Source organism: Hemibagrus wyckioides, linkage group LG25 (assembly GCF_019097595.1).
Source record: "Hemibagrus wyckioides isolate EC202008001 linkage group LG25, SWU_Hwy_1.0, whole genome shotgun sequence".
In the NCBI taxonomy this organism is placed as follows: domain Eukaryota; kingdom Metazoa; phylum Chordata; class Actinopteri; order Siluriformes; family Bagridae; genus Hemibagrus; species Hemibagrus wyckioides.
The window spans coordinates 19,055,925-19,073,932 of NC_080734.1; the positions used below are offsets into that span (position 1 = coordinate 19,055,925).

The window sequence follows — 18,008 nt, forward strand, 5'->3', positions numbered from 1 at the left end:
GCTCCGTGTCTTGCTTTCTATCAGGGCAGGGTTAGCTGCACCGGCAGGATGATGGTGCAGGCGGTGAACCAGAGGGGGCGGAGTCAGCGCGCTACACCCGGCCACATCCGCAGGTAAACAAGCTCTGCCCTTTCATGAACCAGTATCCGTCATCTGACCCGTAATAGCAGCCTTTTTCATTTCCTTGGCTATAATTTATGACGGTTTCATATCTAACCTCACCTGGCTTCATCTCAGGTTTAGGTGATTCTCTGAGGGTGTGTCTCACCTACATGTTTCGACACGTCTCCAAAAGTTGACCTTTAATAGACAGATGGAGTTGACAGTGAGTTTGAGCGGCTTGTTAGGTTTGAAGGCACAAAGAAACAGCTTAGTTAGTGTTTCCAAACCTGATCCAGGTTTATTGCTTTTAATGATTACTCTAGAGGAAGGTGTTCTTTGCTGGGTTTCCATTTGTGAAAAAGGGTCATTATAGTCATTTTTACCAAATTATATTGGAGAATCATACATTTGGGATGCACTACAGTGCAACTCGATAATCCTGATCCTTTCTTCCTACTCATTGTTTTTGGATTTAACTGGGTTGTTGATCGGAGGATCGGTGTTCAAGCCCCAGCATCACAAAACTCCATTGCTGGGCAATTAAGCAAAGCCCCTTAACCCTCTCTGCTCCAGGGGTACTGTATCATATCTGCCCCTGCGCTCTGACCCCCAACCTCCTCAGCTGGGATAAGCAAAGATAAGAATTCCACTGTACTGTAATGTATGTGTGGCGATAATAAAGGCTTCATGCTCTCACTTCAACAATATCTCTTCATGTGTGCTTACTGTTTTATTGAAATTCCCATTTTATCACAGAGAAGAAACAAGATATCTATCATGTAAACATTTCCGGACAAAAAAAAGTATTGTTGGAGATGGAGATGATAGAGCTCCTCTTTCCTTTGTGAGACGTATGTGGGGTTTTTTGGGGGTTTTTTTTGGTCCACTCGTTCTTACTTCGCCTTTCTTTTCCTCCATCAGGCCCCGCTCCAGATCCAGGGATGGCGGTGAGGAGAATGAGAACATTCAGGAACGTCACTTCCGCCCCCACTTCCTGCAGGCCCCAGGTGATCTGATCGTACAGGAGGGGAGACTCTGTCGCATGGACTGTAAGGTGAGGCCATGATCAGATAAATCAGAACCACTTCACACTAGCCGTACTCAGATATATTCCCCAAGACCGACGCTGCTCGATACTTCTTTTGGAGTCCAGCAGCTCCAGAAACGTTCACTTTCTCTGTAAAGGACTAAATTATGCCGACTTGCTCAGAATGGTGTCACGTGAGAGCCAGGTTTTTTTCCACTTGAGTAGAATCTTTTGTAGGTCAGTTGATTGTGCTTGTGTATCTGTGTGATAGAAAAAAGTGCTAGCGTGTGTCTGCCTCCAGTATCTGTGAAAAGTTTCCTCCCTGTGCATTCCACATCGGAGAGGGGGGTGGGTGGGGGGGGGATTTTGAGGCTAGATTATTCAGCGCCTCTCGAATGACAAATGACTGGCAGTGAAAGAGGAGAAGGCTGGAAATATTCTCTTGAACATTAACTTCATTATTATGTTAACTGTTTAACCCAGAGTGTTTGTTTCCTCTCATTACTGCACATCCTGAGGCTTTATATTCTGTCCACCATCCCCTTTGTCTGCTGCTACTCTCTCTCTCTCTCTCTCTCTCTCTCTCTCTCTCTCTCTCTCTCTCTCTCTCTCTCTCTCTCTTACTATGTGCCATGTTGCACAGCTATGGAGCATTATTACAATGAGGCCACACTCTCTTCTCTCTCTGTCTTTCTTCTCTCTGTCTCTCTTCTTTCTTTCTTTCTTTCTTTCTTTCTCTCTCTCTCTCTCTCTCTCTCTCTTTCCCTTTCTCTCTCTCTCTCTCTCTCTCACTACGGAGCATTATTACAATGAAGCCACACTCTTCCACATGCTATAAAAAAGCCTGTAATCAGAAGTATCATACTTTGCACTCATGCAAAAAGACTGCTGGTATTTATTTCTTAGCCGTTTGTTTCCGACCGCTCTGCAGCTCAGAATTTTCCAAGCCAAAAACGTCCCTCAGTGCAGGGAGTACAAAGATGGCTGAATCCTGACATGGAATCAAAGCATTTGTTTTTCCTCTCCAGGGCCCTCTAGACACATACACACACACACACACACACACACAGATCTGCACAAATTTATAAATAGAATGCAAGGGATCTCTATTCAGAGTCACAGTCCAGATTTTTCTTTTGACTTACCTATTATATTTCAGTCAGGTTTAGATCAGGATCATTTCATTATTTCAGTGTTCTTTGCTTCAAGGAACTGCTTTAGCCAAATTGTCTTGTGTTAAAATCATGAGCAGATGCTCACAAAGAAGGAACCACATGTTGCTGAAGGAGGTTCTGATGAACATTTGCATTCACCTGCCATGTAGCTGTTTCTCCTGCTAAAGAAAGAAACACCCCCCAGACCATGGCACTTCCTCCTGCACCTTTCAATGACCTCTTTAAGTTCAGTCTTTCCCCAGTGTGATCCCGGACATAATGTTTCCCATCAGGCACAAAGACATGAAACATACTCTTATCTCATCAGTGAACTTTGGGCCAGTTTTACACAGAAAATACCGAGAGAGAGAGAGAGAGAGAAAGAGAATATAAGAAACAAAGAAATAGTGCAAGAGAGTGAGATGGAGAGCACGAGAGTAAGAAAGCACGAGATCGAGAGAAAGAGCGAGAGAGAGAGAGAATAAGAAACAAAGAAATAGTGCAAGAGAGTGAGATGGAGAGCACGAGAGTAAGAAAGCACGAGATCGAGAGAAAGAGCGAGAGAGAGAGAGAATAAGAAACAAAGAAATAGTGCAAGAGAGTGAGATGGAGAGCACGAGAGTAAGAAAGCACGAGATCGAGAGAAAGAGCGAGAGAGAGAGAGAATAAGAAACAAAGAAATAGTGCAAGAGAGTGAGATGGAGAGCACGAGAGTAAGAAAGCACGAGATCGAGAGAAAGAGCGAGAGAGAGAGAGAATAAGAAACAAAGAAATAGTGCAAGAGAGTGAGATGGAGAGCACGAGAGTAAGAAAACACGAGATCGAGAGAAAGAGAGAGAGAATATGAGAAACAAAGAAATGGTGTGAGAGAGGTGGGAGGCACACCTGAGGGTGGGGCAGGTATTATGTTTCTAAAGAGAAAGTGAGGATTGTTAACAATAGAGCTTAAGTTTTAAACATAACCCCATTTCCCATGGGAAACCACTTAACACCAACCATCACTCACAGCAGAACACACACACACACACACACATCTATTTTTAAGTAGCAGAACCATACTTTGGTTCAGGAGTGAGGGGTAAATGCATGAGTAAAATATTACGAGAATGTCTTTTATCAGAACTGCTGACTCGATCATTATCTAATCCTCTGTAGGTAAGCGGGTTGCCGACACCTGATCTGATCTGGCAGCTGAATGGCCAGACCATCCGTCCAGATTCCTCCCATAAAATGCTGGTGCGAGAGAACGGCGTGCATTCGTTGGTAATCGAGCCCGTCACTAGCAGAGATGCAGGAGTTTACACGTGCATTGCCAGCAACCGGGCCGGGCAGAACTCCTTCAACCTGGAGCTGATTGTAGCTGGTACTTTGTTTTTTCACCCTCCATTGATGATAAACCACAACACGTGTGAAGACAACACAACACAACTAACTGTTTGTGATCTGTTTAGTCCGAAAATGTTTCACAGACCATCTTTGATGTTCTCTGTTACAGCGAGAGAGATGCACAAAGCTCCATCCTTCATCGAGAAGCTCCAGAACACCAGCGTTGCTGAGGGTTACCCTGTGCGCTTGGAATGCCGTGTATCCGGAGTCCCGTTCCCTCAGATTTTCTGGAAGAGAGAGAACGAGTCAATCACTCACAACACAGACAGAATAAGGTATTACATTTTTAATCATTTCACACTGAACTGAATCAGTTTCACTAAACACACTGCAGGAACTGAACAGAAACTACTAACACTGGATAAATAATTTACTGTATACATGCATACCTCTACATACCTGAGGGCATGAAGTGTTTATTATCGCCACACATTACAGTACAGTGGAAAACGTTTCTTCACATACTCCAGTTGAGGAAGTTGGGGTCAGAGCACAGGGGCAGATATGATAAAGCTCCCCTGGAGCAGAGAGGGTTAAGGGTCTTGCTCAATTGCCCAACAGTGGAGCTTGGTGGTGCTGGGGCTCGAACCCCAATCAACAACCCAGAGCCTTAACCACTTGAGCCACCACTGCCCCGAAGAAGAAGAGCACACACTGAGCAGAGACACATTTGGTTATTCTGTCTGCTTTCAGTGCGTCTATCCACTTCAAATTCACACACATTATTTATTTACACGCCTTATGCGGTATTCAGACACCTCAGCTCAACAACTTCAGTACTTTGGTTATTTATTACAGTGGCTCATGAATGTAATTCGTTCTTAAGGCAAAAGTTTGTACTGCGAAATGAATTCCCCCAAAAGGAACAATGTAAATGTAGATAATCCGTTCCATCCGCCCCAAAAATATGACTAATATTACCAATATGAAGCGTATGTAAACTTGTATGGCTGCATACAAAGAACTGACCTAAGCCAAGCATTCCATGTCAAGGCTCCTCACATCAAGCTTGGGCTAAAAGTAGAACAGACCACCCACACCACCAATCTGTCAACAAAAATCGGCCGAAAAATCACCTAGCTACAGGTCATCACTCTCCGCCAGGGGTGCCGAAGGCAACGTTGGTATCGTGGCTGTCGAAACAGCTTTCACTGACTGGAAAAAAAATTCGTAAACCCTCTTCGGCTGGCTTTCAGCTGACGCAAATAAGGTGGTCATAATGTTATGGCTGATCGGTGTATATATAATATGTACATTTCTGTATATTGTCCTATATCGGTGAACTTAAAGCAGCTTTCCAGACACACATAATGAGATAGGGACATAAGGAAACGCTCCTTTTTCCTCATTTTCATTTCTCCCTAACGCACTTCAGTCTAAAAAACCAAACCGAATAAGACTGTAGGTTTCATTCACCGAGCTATAAGAGACATCTTGCTTTGTTGAAGTCTCCCGTATGGAATTCGTGTCTCTCTCTAGAGGTATGTTTTCTGCACGAAGCAGGCCAAGCTGTAGCACACCGGCAGCTCCATAAATGGCAACTCGGAGCAGCCGGAGTTGATGAGCTGTCTAAAACCGTTACAGCGTGTATACACAAACAGCGACAGGCAAGACCTTGTAAAGAGGCCATACACACAGTACAGTACGAGAACCTCCACACACAGCGTCTCCACCACCTCAGAGAGAGATGTCTGAGATTTACAGCTTCTGTGCCGAGCTGGGCTTTCTTTAAAACAGCAGAAAAGAATTAGTCTTAACCAAAGAGGGCTTTTTAATTGGCTGACCACATCAAGAAAGCAGTAAAAGTTCTGTTTTTGGTGTGTGTGTGTACACTGTGATTTGGTGGAATTGTTGTTGTAGTTTCTATTTGTTGTTCAAAGCAGATTTGCAGGAGTAAATAAAAATAACACTTTGGTATTTAACTCCTCGACTAACTCTGCCGTGTTATGTGCTCCATTTCCCAGCATGCACCAGGACAACTTTGGCTATCTGTGCATGATTATTCAGCCAGCTTTGAAGGAGGATGCAGGCTGGTACACGGTTTCAGCTAAGAATGAAGCGGGCATTGTTTCTACCACAGCACGACTCGATATTCACCGTAAGTCTTACACACACGCATCAAGATCTCTCTCACACACACACACACACACACACACAGACCAAGCTTAATGCTCCAATGAAAACGTTCATGAATGTACACCTGGTGTGAAACGTTTGTCAGATGCAGGAATTTAGACCCAAACCGGGGTGATGTACTGTATGTCGCAGTGACATGCACGTGTGTGCGCAGACGCAGCCATTTCAAGCCAACTCCCTTGAAACTCCCTGCTCTTGCGTTATTAAAAGCCTTTACTGCTTTGTTTGCAATCAACCACTTCGTTAAAACCCGTTCTAATCTCGACTAAAGCAGCTCAGTTAGATGTGACAGGAGTTCATTAAGTCAAGAAAACATCACACTACTGTTCAGTGAGCGTCTGCTACAGGGGATAGTCTCGGGGCTTACAACAGGAACTGTATCGTAACCATTAAAAAAGAATGCTGGAAAGGCTTGGTTATAAATAACCTGGAATAATCCAAGCTGTAAAATTATATTGTGTGTGTAACAAGTGCTGAATGTTTCCCTCAGATGTGTTTTTGTTTTTTTTCCGGGTGTAGTAAGTGAAATGCGTCAGTGCAGTGTTTGGGTCATCTCCATTTAAACATCTATTTAATGCCAGGTGGAGAATTACATACTTAATACATGCTCAAGTGGGATGTTGTGCAAGCTGCCTAGCTTTTTATCCATGGATCATTCATTCATTCATTCATTCATTCATTCATTCAGCTTTTTCCAGGAAGACCAACTCCTCTAACAAAAAAAAACATTCACTGTCTTTGTCTCACAGACCACTATCAGCAGACACACACCCCGAAGCCCAAGAAGGTGCGTCCTTCGACCAGCCGCTACGCCGCACTGACCGAACGCGGCCTGGACGTCAAAGCAGCTTTCTTCCCAGACTCCAGCCCCCTACCCCCTGGCGCCCTGGTGGAGAGTGATGACCTGTAGATGCTTGCTCAAGGCCTGACGCTATAAACCCTGACCCTATGACCCCAGTGCCACTGTCCCAGAAACAGACACCATCGTGGCCTTAACCCGGAGGAACCTTAACCTGTCGACTGTTTAAAGCTCTTTCAGATAATATAATAGAACATTTAAAAAAAAAGAAAAAGGTTTTCACAGAGAGAAGAGATTCCAGTTCATTACAAATATTTGGAAGATTTGTTTTTGCTCCATGTGAGAAGATGGGAAGCGAGGAAGTGTGATAAGTACTGAAGTGAGGTCATATCCAGTTTCTTTCAGACTACACACACACACTCTGGTGGAGGAGGAGGTACTGCACCAATGATCACCTTTTCTGCCAGAACTACATCGTGCCTCCGAGATGATTATACATAACAAAAATATTGAAAGAAATAAGATGTAGCCTGTAGTTCTGCATGTGTTACTCTGGAGCCAGTGTGTAGTACTTAATACTCAGTGCCTTAGTCTGGATTTTGGCTTCAGATCTGTTCATGTTATAGCAGAAAGACTCGTGTAAAGAGGCGGTGGTTCTAGAGAACCTGGATTTGGAGAGTTGGATAGATTTAGTGGCGTTTTGGACCCTTTTGTAGTGAAAAATTCTTTTTATGTGAACCACAGCAGTCTGGGTGTAGATACACGGATTACACTACCACAGATACCCACCTAGTCTGGATGCCATAGATATTGCACAAGGCCGGGCCTTATTATTATTATTATTAATATTATTATTATTAATATTAAAATTATTATTTTATTTTTCTTTGTCTTTCTCTATCTAGTGTTTGGGCATAGGGAAGTTGATACAGGTGCTGAACTGGGTTATGAGGATGGACAATCCCCTCGCTCTGTGTTTTTTTTAACGGACAGGGAGGAGGAGGTATCGCAGGAGAGAGGGGCAGTTTAGCGAGGCGAACATGAGCGTCGGCTGTTGAGAGGTTACACCAGGGTTCCTCAAATCTTGCCCTGGAGGGCCAATCCACTGCAGAGTTTAGCTCCAACCCTGATCACACTCCTCTACCTGTGATGATCCTGAAGACACTGATTAGCGTCCTCAGGTGTGTTTGATTAAGGGTAGAGCTAAACTCTGCAGGAAAGTGGATCTCGTGGGCCAGATTTGAGGATCCCTGGGTTACATGGTCACTTTAAATGGTCAGGGGGAAGAAAAAAATTACGGAAAGAATTTAGGTTTTAGAAATTAAGGATACTTATGCAGGATTTTCTGTTCATGCAAACACACACACATGTACGCAAAAGCAAGTTATAGCATATAGTGTATTCACCATTTACACACACCTGTGTACGCTTTTGATGTCGAGGAAGAGTTGAAATCCAGAGAGGAGTGGAGTATTTATAGCCAGATGCAGACGTTAAGTTATATTAGTGATTTTCTCATGGCTTTACGCCCAATCTTTATTTAACTATATATATTTACCACCATTCAAATTATTTACACTTATTCTTTTTTTTTTCCTTCGTATTAATATATATACACATACATACAATTATACACATATTCAGCTCTGGTACTTTAATTACATTACGATATCTTAGTTAACTAGAGTCAAGGGTAGCTGGAATGCACACACGTAAAGCTTGCAAAAAAAAAAAATAACTAGGCATATGACTTCTTCATATGTAACTCACTCGACTCCTTTTAGTATCGTTCGTTTGTCCTTCTTTTTCCCGTTGCTTTTTCTGCTGTCTCCATGCAATACGACATACTTAAGGACTGACGAAAAGATTTTTGCCTGTATATGAACATGTTCTTCTGACTGTTATGGTTTTATGAACAATATAAATAAAAATCTCTGGAAATAATGAAAGCCTGTCAATGGTGAATGTGCCTTTTCTTTATTTTACTTATACCTTATTAAACTCCACAGCTCTTCAGCAACTATTGCCATGTTCTTATTTATGAATGACCGGTCGTAGTTTTGAACTGTTTACAAGTTAGTTCCTGTAATGACCTCAATCACCTGGTCATTCATGTAGATACACCGATCAGCTATAACATTATGGCCGCTACCAGGTGAAGTGAATAACACTGATGATCTCCTCATCATGGCTCCTGTTAGTGGGTGGGATATATTAGGCAGCAACTGAACATTTTGTCCTCAAAGATGATGTTAGAAGCAGGAAAAATGGACAAGCCTAACGATTTGAGCGAGTTTGATGAAGGTCCAAATTGTGATGGCTACACCACTGGATCAGAGCATCTCCAAAACTGCAGCTCTTGTGGGGTGTTCCCGGTCTGCAGTGGTCAGTATCTATCAAAAGTGGTCCAAGATGGGAAGAGTGGTGAACCAAGGCTAAGGTTCATTGATGCACGTGGGGAGTGAAGGCTGACCCGTGTGATCCGATCCAACAGACTGTTGCTCAGATTGCTGAAGAAGTTAACACTGGTTCTGATAGAAAGGGGTCAGAATACACAGTGCAGGACGGGTCAGGGCTGTTTTGGCAGCAAAAGGTGGACCAACACAATATTAGGCAGAGGGTCATAATGTTATGCCTGATCAGTGTATCTAATTAGCCAATCATACGGCAGCGTCACAAAATGTATAAACTCCTACAGGTACAGGTCAAGAGCTTCGCATGAAACATCAGAATGAAGGAGAGGTCTGAACTCTGGGATTTTAACCATGGCATGGTTGGGCTGGTTTAAGTATTTGAGAAACCGCTGATCTCCTGCTGGGATTTTTACACAGAACAGTCTCTTCAAGTTTCAGTGTTCCTGTTTTGCTATAATGACATTATGTTCTGACTTTCAGGTTTCAGGTGAAATATAAAACAAATTATCCAGAACTCTTCTTGTTATATTCAAACCTGATGCTTATCATCAACTCCTCCTGCTGCAGCCCTTTAAAATGTGTCCAGAGAAATCATTACACTCTCTGGGCTTTATGTAGATGTTTCTGAACTAAAATTCGAGCACTGACTGAATTCAGGGCTGTTCTTATAAGAGCTGGTGTGTGTGTGTGTGTGTGGTATCACAGTGACTGAATATGACATCATTCTGAGACTCAGATCCTCCACATGCTGACCTCTGACCTCATCGTTCAGCACCATGAGCACAAAGCCACAAGCCGACCTCCCCTCCACACACACCCTCCCTCCATCCCCAAATCACTCAGTGAGCTAAAAATAAAGCACAGCCCCACGCTTAATCCGACTCAGCTGTGTGTCTGTGATGAGGGGGTGAGGCGAACGTCTCCTGTGGGAAGGGAGGATAAAACATAAGAGTTCCTGTTACACGGAAAAGGAAGTATGTTCTAGTGTCAGTTCTATTTTTTTTATATCTCTGAGTTTGATCTCTGATCTCACAGAGCTCTGAAAGATTTTAAATTAGTGTATGTGGAAAAATGAGATGATGATGATGATTTCCCAACTCTCAGCTAAAATACAGACTAAATGTTAAATATGGAGTTGACCCTGCCCCTTTTTACAGCTATAACAGCTTCAACTCTTCTGGGAAGGCTTTCCACAAGGTTTAGGAGTGTGTTTATGGGAATTTTTGACCGTTCCTCTAGAAGCGCATTTGTGAGGTCAGGCACTGATGTTGGACGAGAAGGTCTTGCTCACAGTCTCCGCTCTAATTCATCCCAAAGGTGTTCTATGGGGTTGAGGTCAGGACTCTGTGACGTTCCTCCACACCAAACTCACTCACCCATGTCTTTAAGGACCTTGCTTTGGTCACTGGTGTGCAGTCATGTTGGAACAGGAAGGGGTCATCCCCAAACTGTTCCCACAAAGAGCATGAAATTGTCTAAAATGTCTTGGTATGAAACTGAAGCATTAAGAGTTCCTTTCACTGGAACTAAGGGGCCGAGCCCAACCCCCTGAACTCAATGATCTGGAGGGGTGTCCCAAAACTTTTGACAATATAGTGTATATTAAAACAAATCAATTGTTGATGTTGACACTATATATATAGGTTTCTCAAATTGTTTCAAAACTATACCAAAGGTATGTGCACCCCATCACACAATTATATAGGATGTCTCTGTGTGCTGTAGCTTTATAATTTCCCTTCACTGGAACTAAGAGACTCGAACCCTGTTCCAGCATGACCATGCCCCTGTACACAAAGCACAGAGCTCCATGAAGACATGGTGTAGAGGTTAATGTTGTAGTGGAAGAACTGGAGTGTCCTGCACTGAGTCCTGACTCTGACTCGACCCCACTGGGATGAACTGGAACACTGACTGAACCCCAGACCTCCTCACTCTTACATCAGTGTCTGATCTCACTAATGCTCTTGTAGCTGAATGATCACTAATCCCCACAGACACACTCCAACATCTAGTGGAAAAACCTTCACAGAAGAGAAGAGTGGAACGCATTATAACAGCAAACACAGGGAGAATAAATCTATATTGAGATGTTCAACAAACACATACACTACTCACAAAAAGTTAAGGATATTTGGCTTTTGGGTGAAATTTATGGAAAATGTAAAAAGTTCACGCTACAGTGATATTATATCATGAAAGTAGGGCATTTAAGTAGAAGCATGCAATGGTGATTTCCTCATCTCAAACAATTTATTGAAACAAAAGCCAACAACAGTGGAGGGTATACCACAACAAAAAATCTCAATGTCTCAATAATTTGTCATGTGCCCTTGACCATCAGTTACAGCTTGACAACGACGTCTCATGCTGTTCACAAGTCGATTTATTGTCTGCTGAGGCATGGCATTCCACTCTTCTTGAGGCACCCCAAGTCTGGAGAAAGTGCAGGCCACTCCATCTGAGGTACCCCAGCCTCCAGCAGTTCCCTAATGATGTGACCTCGATGAGCTGGAGCATTGTCGTCCATGATGATGAAATTAGGCCTGTGTTGTTCAACTTAACTTTTTATGAGTAGTGTATGAGTATAACGGTCACATACTTTTGACTTAGCTTTATTCAACAACATAATTATGTTATGTGGACTCACATGTACTGAAAGGTGTTTTAAAACAAATGTACTGAGCCTCAATAATAATCAGTTTAAGAAGACAGAAAGCTGTTCTATCAGCAAAGAAGAAACCAATTATTTTGGCAGTAATGTATACTGCAGTGAATAATGAAGCTGCACTATGACTGACAGTGATAAGCTTTATTCTGAGAGGGAGTTAGAGACAGGCACAATCTCTCCAAGTCGAGGATGTCCAGTCTTATCCTTTAAGGTCCAGTCAAAGGTGACTACATTCATACATTATTCATTTCAACCAAACACCAGGCTCCTGCTTGGTTGGAATGAAAAGCTTCAGCCACACTGCTGCTTTGCAGATATGATTGGACAGCCTTGCTCTGAAATGACCGATAACTCACTTTATAAGACTATTTCAGAAAGAAATTCCAGATGTCTAAATTGTTAAAGCCTGTAGGTCATGTTCCTGAATGCTGGTACTGAGTGCACTGCGGTTAGCAAATGTTTTTTTAAACGTCCATTAAATCATCATGTGGGGTGATACAGCTGACCGAACACACGCAATGCATCTATTTTAAGTAGAACCACAACGTGGAGATGGTTCACATAAATGGTCGCTAGAACTCTACGGACAATTAGGATCATGTTTACAAAGACTCTCCTGGAGGGCTGATCTGAAATCCTGCGATGTGACCACACGAGGTTCTTCATGTCCTCTCTTTGTAGTTCATTTTTAGAAACTCTGAAAAGCTTCCTTGCTAGAGGCTGCTGCACTGCAAGCCCCATCACCAGAGTCTGAATCAGGAGCTACATGGTCAGGTGTAGTCCTCCGTCCACCAGCAAGACGTGTCCTGTGATGTACGGAGACTCCAGGAGGAACATGACAGCCTGAGCCACTTCCTGCGGATCACCGAAGCGACCCAGTGGAATCCTCTTTCCGTACTCTTCTTCGTTCAGCCCTGCTGTCATGTCTGTCCGAATGAGTCCTGACACAGAGACACAGAGGAAACACGAAGCAACAATAATCAAATCCTTCATTACTACAGACTCCATGTGTGCTGTTACACTCCACTGGGTCAGGAAACACTACAATATAATAATCCAAGGAATTCGTGTATTGAATTAAAACACACACACACACCTACATAACGAGGAAAGGAGATGAATCAAGTCTACCTGGAGCTACTAAATTGACCCGAATGTTACGAGAAGCGACCTCTTTGGCCAGAGAGCGTGTGAAGCCCTCGAGTCCGGCTTTACTGGCACTGTACACACTCTGACCAGCGTTTCCCTTCACACCCACCACTGAGCCTGTGGAGATGTTTCATACACACACACACACACAATCAGGAAGTGACACTGGGCACATTTCTCAATGCCAATAGCATCTGATCTAATGAAAAGAAACCAGATTTCAGATGCTCATTTGTTTTTAAAGACATTCAGGGCTTAAAAAATTTCTAAACACAAAACATTTCAATTCAATGTTACCTTTTATTAATACTGATCTTAAGACATACCTTGAAAACTCTTTCAAACATGAATACACAAACCAAACAAAATGATGAAAACAATAAAAGTTCTAAAGCTTTACTACTCAAATATTTTTTTCTCCTATATTTCGCCTCTTTTTCTATTAATATTATTATTGTTCTTGATTTATTTCACGTTTTCTGAACTGTCTTGACTTTTTATTTTCTTCTATATTTGACCATGCTATGGATCTAAATACACTATATTGCCAAAAGTATTCGCTCACCTGCCTTGACTCGCATATGAACTTAAGTGACATCCCATTCCTAATCCATAGGGTTCAATATGACGTCGGTCCACCCTTTGCAGTTATAACAGCTTCAACTCTTCTGGGAAGGCTGTCCACAAGGTTTAGGAGTGTGTTTATGGGAATTTTTGACCATTCTTCCAGAAGCGCATTTGTGAGGTCACACACTGATGTTGGACGAGAAAGTCTGGCTCTCAGTCTCCGCTCTAATTCATCCCAAAGGTGTTCTATCGGGTTGAGGTCAGGACTCTGTGCAGGCCAGTCAAGTTCATCCACACCAGACTCTGTCATCCATGTCTTTATGGACCTTGCTTTGGTCACTGGTGCACAGTCATGTTGGAAGAGGAAGGGGCCAGCTCCAAACTGTTCCCACAAAGTTGGGAGCATGGAATTGTCCAAAATGTCTTGGTATGCTGAAGCATTCAGAGTTCCTTTCACTGGAACTAAGGGGCCAAGCCCAGCTCCTGAAAAACAACCCCACACCATAATCCCCCCTCCACCAAACTTTACACTTGGCACAATGCAGTCAGACAAGTACCGTTCTCCTGGCAACCGCCAAACCCAGACTCGTCCATCAGATTGCCAGATGGAGAAGCGCGATTCGTCACTCCAGAGAACGCGTCTCCACTGCTCTAGAGTCCAGTGGCGGCGTGCTTTACACCACTGCATCCGACGCTTTGCATTGCACTTGGTGATGTATGGCTTGGATGCAGCTGCTCGGCCATGGAAACCCATTCCATGAAGCTCTCTGCGCACTGTTCTTGAGCTAATCTGAAGACCACATGAAGTTTGGAGGTCTGTAGCGATTGACTCTGCAGAAAGTTGGCGACCTCTTCGCACTATGTGCCTCAGCATCCGCTGACCCCGCTCCGTCAGTTTACGTGGCCTACCACTTCGTGGCTGAGTTGCTGTCGTTCCCAAACACTTCCACGTTCTTATAATACAGCTGACAGTTGACTGTGGAATATTTAGGAGCGAGGAAATTTCACGACTGGATTTGTTGCACAGGTGGCATCCTATCACAGTTCCACGCTGGAATTCACTGAGCTCCTGAGAGCGACCCATTCTTTCACAAATGTTTGTAAAAACAGTCTGTATGCCTAGGTGCTTGATTTTATACACCTGTGGCCATGGAAGTGATTGGAACACCTGATTCTGATTATTTGGATGGGTGAGCGAATACTTTTGGCAATATAGTGTATATAATAGAGTTAAAAGTGGATAAAAAATAATGGCGCTTTCGTGCCATCTAGTGGTCATTATATGAATTACACACATTTCCATACGCAATTGTTTTCTTAGTCGGATCACAGAGCAGTGTTCTTGGAGCTTTAAACAGACTAATGATCAAAATTCCGGCTTTTGTCAGCTCCTAAACAACTCACTGAGGGTTTTTTTTAAACCTAACTGGACAACATTTGTACTATTTTGGAGAAGCAATTGAGAGGAAACTGCACACAGACACATGCTAAAGCTAACGCACGAGGTCCATAACTGCTATAATGCTAAAATCGTGCTAATGAGTATATTGATTGAAGGAAATTTTTTTTATTTAAATTTCAATTCAAGCTACAATTCTTCCAAATAGTACACCGAAATCATCTATCAGAGTGCAAACAAATACAAAAAAAGAAAGACAAATACAGACTAATCCTCATCCACACACAGTCCTCCTCCACTGGACCCGACTACAGTCACTGCACTGAAGTGTCTTCTTATAGCCATAATCAAGCCATGAAACATGAAGAAGTCTAACTTTGGGTCCTTTGAGATGCTGTGCTTCTAAAACATCATAATGCAGACATCTGATTAAGATTTCTGGGTGCTTTTGTCATTTTGCACACAAAAGAACTGCTTTATTTTATTCTCCTTTTCATTCTGAAGACTAAAGAACAGTCAAGACGCTGGAAAAAGCTCCATTTTATTTCTTAAACATGATTAATTATTATACTTTATTACAATTCATGAGACCCTTACACCAATCAGCCACAACATTATGACCAGTGCCAGGTGAAGTGAATAAGACTCCTCATCTCCTCATCATGGCACCTGTTAGTGGGTGGGATATATTAGGCAGCAAGTCAACATTTTGTCCTCAAAGTTGATGTGTTAGACGCAGGAAAAATGGACAAGCGTAAGGATTTGAGCGAGTTTGACGAAGGGCCAAATTGTGATGGCTAGACCACTGGATCAGAGCATCTCCAAAACCGCAGCTCTTCTGGGGTGTTCCCGGTCTGCAGTGGTCAGTATCTATCAAAAGTATCCTTTATATTCTGTAAGTTAGAGGATTTAAAGGATCTGCTGCTAACATCTTGATGCCAGATACCACAGCACACCTTCAAGGATCTAGTGGAGTCCATGCCTCGATGGTTCAGGGCTGTTTTGGCGGCAAAATATTAGGGGGACAATATGAAGCAGGTGGTCATAATGTTATGCCTGGTCAGTGTATATTTAACCCAGAGTTCAGGATCGCTTCACAGTCATTATTTTTGTTTGTTTGAATTGTAATTATTGTATATTATTCTACAGTGAATAGACAGAGATTTTATCAGGATCCAGCTCACCTATGTTGACAATAGCGCCTCCGTTAGTGAGCATGCTCCGTAACGCTGCCCTGCAGGTGAGCATGGAGCCGAGCAGGTTGGTGTGAAGAACAGAAACCATGTCCTCAGATTTACACCTCATCAATAATGCATCTCTGAAACACAGGACACTGAATCAGGTTAGGAATCACAAGAGTACTCCTTTTCACCATGGACTTGTTCCTGTCTGTAAAGCGTACGCTGCTCTTGTAGCCAAAAACAACTCTCTGCTCTCTGACCTGTTTATGCCTGCTGCATTGACCAGGTATCCCACAGGGCCGCAGGTCTTAGTGATGGTCTCGAATGCTCTCTGCACCTCATGATCTTTAGAAACGTCACAACTGAGACCCACATGTTCCGCTGAAGTAAAAATAATAATAATGAAATAAAAGGAAAAATCTGTTAGGTTTGAAAAGCTGTATGGAAAACATCTCCATGTATTTCTCAGGGTTTAAGTGATTCACCTCCAGAAAGCGTCTCCGCTGTGGCCTGTGCCGCTTCCTGGTTCCTGGAGAGCACCACAACTCGATGCCCCCTTTGTGCCAACAGTTGGGCTACTGCTCGCCCGATGCCACGGGAGCCACCAAACACCACACCTAACCTGGACATCAGCCGTCTGTACCAGGAAAAAGACCTGATGATCCACTTATGATCCACTTTTATTACCAGTGATTTTATTTAATATTAGAACCTTGTTTTATAAAGCAAGAAGAAGAAGACGTGTGACATGAAAAGGCAAAACAATTCTTGTTTAAATGAAATAATGGTTTTCCTATCTATATTTAAACACATGCTCTTAAACTAATTCTATCTCAATTTCTGTAGAAAATAAACATCAACCAACATCCACATATTTTATATCATGTCTAACGACCGGTGCAAATAAACCAGAGATGTGCTACTGTACAGAGTGAATAATAAATATGTTGAGCTTGAATGCTGGCCGGTGTGTCAGACAGTGGTGTATGTGGTTTTAATGGTTCATGGGGAAACTATTGCACCTCTGTGTGGTCATATGGCCTTTTGCTGAAGAGACAAAAAAAACCCCTGACAATCAGCTACTTTAATACTGACAGTCAAGAATAAACCAACACTCAGTACTATTACATGAAACTGTATAACTGTATAAGTAACCGGATTGATAGTTTAATCGGATTGAAATGCCTTGGTGTAAATACATCAGTCGATCTGAATTACATTTCAGTCGGATTGTAAGGGTTGGTGTAGATCTGAAATAATCATGAAACAGGAAAACCATGCATTGTAAGAAATAGTCCTGTGAACACTTGAATCCGATTCATTTACCTTTAAATCTATGTATTTAGTATTTTTGTTATATTCCTATCTTATTTTATTTATTACCTGTGATTGTGGATACTACTGGAAGTTGTAAATTTCCTATTGGGATGAATGGATGAATAAAGTATCTATCTATCTATCTATCTATCTATCTAATTAATTAATAAAAACTACCTTGCGCGCATGCGCAGTGCAGTGTAGCGTAGTGGCGTGAACAGATGCTGTGCGCTTGCGCAGACGGTTTCTTTGGAATATATCTAATGCATATGTAAACGAGTTTGTGACTCGAATTGCAATGTTTAGATAACATATAAACAGTATTTTTGGAATCCTCGACTGAATCGAATTCCTTCTGACTGCCGAAAATTGTCGCATGTAAACATACCTACTGACAGTCAAAATGTTGCACTAACTCCTGTGTTCCGTCTCTGAAAACACGTTATAAACCTAGCAAGGATTTGCCAGATCATCGGGCTCAGACTAGTAAAATATCCCAAGATGATTATATTACTATATATATTCCTTTCACGTTGCTCTATCATGAACTTCAGCCGAGTTTCCTCAAAACAAGCATGGGTGTCGCCATCTTGGATCAGCTGTGTGCCTAAGCCACGCCCACAACAGTGCATGACGCTTTTTACGTCCTACAACGTACGCTATCATTTTATTTTCCTCACCCGTTTAAGTCCTGCCTCCTGTGTAT

General features: G+C 42.6%; 2 protein-coding genes across 9 annotated transcripts in view; one reads left to right on the plus strand and one right to left on the minus strand.

The window, feature by feature from the left end:
• Positions 1 to 8,553, plus strand: part of palld (palladin, cytoskeletal associated protein) — a 105,470-nt gene extending 96,917 nt beyond the window's left edge. For all 5 annotated transcript variants that reach the window (XM_058378911.1, XM_058378914.1, XM_058378912.1 and 2 more), the window contains 6 exons: positions 25 to 113; positions 1,024 to 1,156; positions 3,439 to 3,646; positions 3,779 to 3,944; positions 5,634 to 5,767; positions 6,555 to 8,553. In XM_058378911.1, the coding sequence (XP_058234894.1) occupies positions 25 to 113; positions 1,024 to 1,156; positions 3,439 to 3,646; positions 3,779 to 3,944; positions 5,634 to 5,767; positions 6,555 to 6,715 (891 nt within the window). In that variant the 3' untranslated portion in view covers positions 6,716 to 8,553. The remainder of the gene's footprint in view (positions 1 to 24; positions 114 to 1,023; positions 1,157 to 3,438; positions 3,647 to 3,778; positions 3,945 to 5,633; positions 5,768 to 6,554) is intronic.
• Positions 8,554 to 11,112: 2,559 nt separating this feature from the next.
• On the minus strand, positions 11,113 to 17,914 carry cbr4 (carbonyl reductase 4). Of its 4 annotated transcripts, none has more exons than XM_058378577.1 (6): positions 17,480 to 17,667; positions 16,471 to 16,622; positions 16,246 to 16,366; positions 15,989 to 16,122; positions 12,821 to 12,955; positions 11,117 to 12,630 (listed from the first exon to the last, which is right to left on the minus strand). In XM_058378577.1, exons 1-6 carry the CDS (start codon positions 17,488 to 17,490, stop codon positions 12,452 to 12,454), a joined length of 732 nt encoding a protein of 243 aa, XP_058234560.1. In that variant the 5' UTR covers positions 17,491 to 17,667; the 3' UTR covers positions 11,117 to 12,451. The 4 variants fall into 4 exon arrangements, with proteins under 4 accessions (XP_058234562.1, XP_058234560.1, XP_058234561.1 ...); XM_058378578.1 differs by lacking the exon at positions 17,480 to 17,667 and adding an exon at positions 17,691 to 17,914 and having other exon boundaries at positions 11,118 to 12,630; XM_058378580.1 differs by having other exon boundaries at positions 12,493 to 12,630; positions 12,786 to 12,955; positions 17,480 to 17,670.
• Positions 17,915 to 18,008: the final 94 nt, after the last annotated feature.

What these genes read in the sequence shown, in the direction of transcription:
- cbr4 (XM_058378577.1), bottom strand. An exon ending in AATGCAGCAGGCATAAACAG is followed by an intron (nt 16,123 to 16,245) that starts GTCAGAGAGCAG and finishes CCTGTGTTTCAG; the next exon opens with AGATGCATTATTGATGAGGT. An exon ending in GGTCAATTTAGTAGCTCCAG is followed by an intron (nt 12,631 to 12,820) that starts GTAGACTTGATT and finishes TCTCTGTGTCAG; the next exon opens with GACTCATTCGGACAGACATG.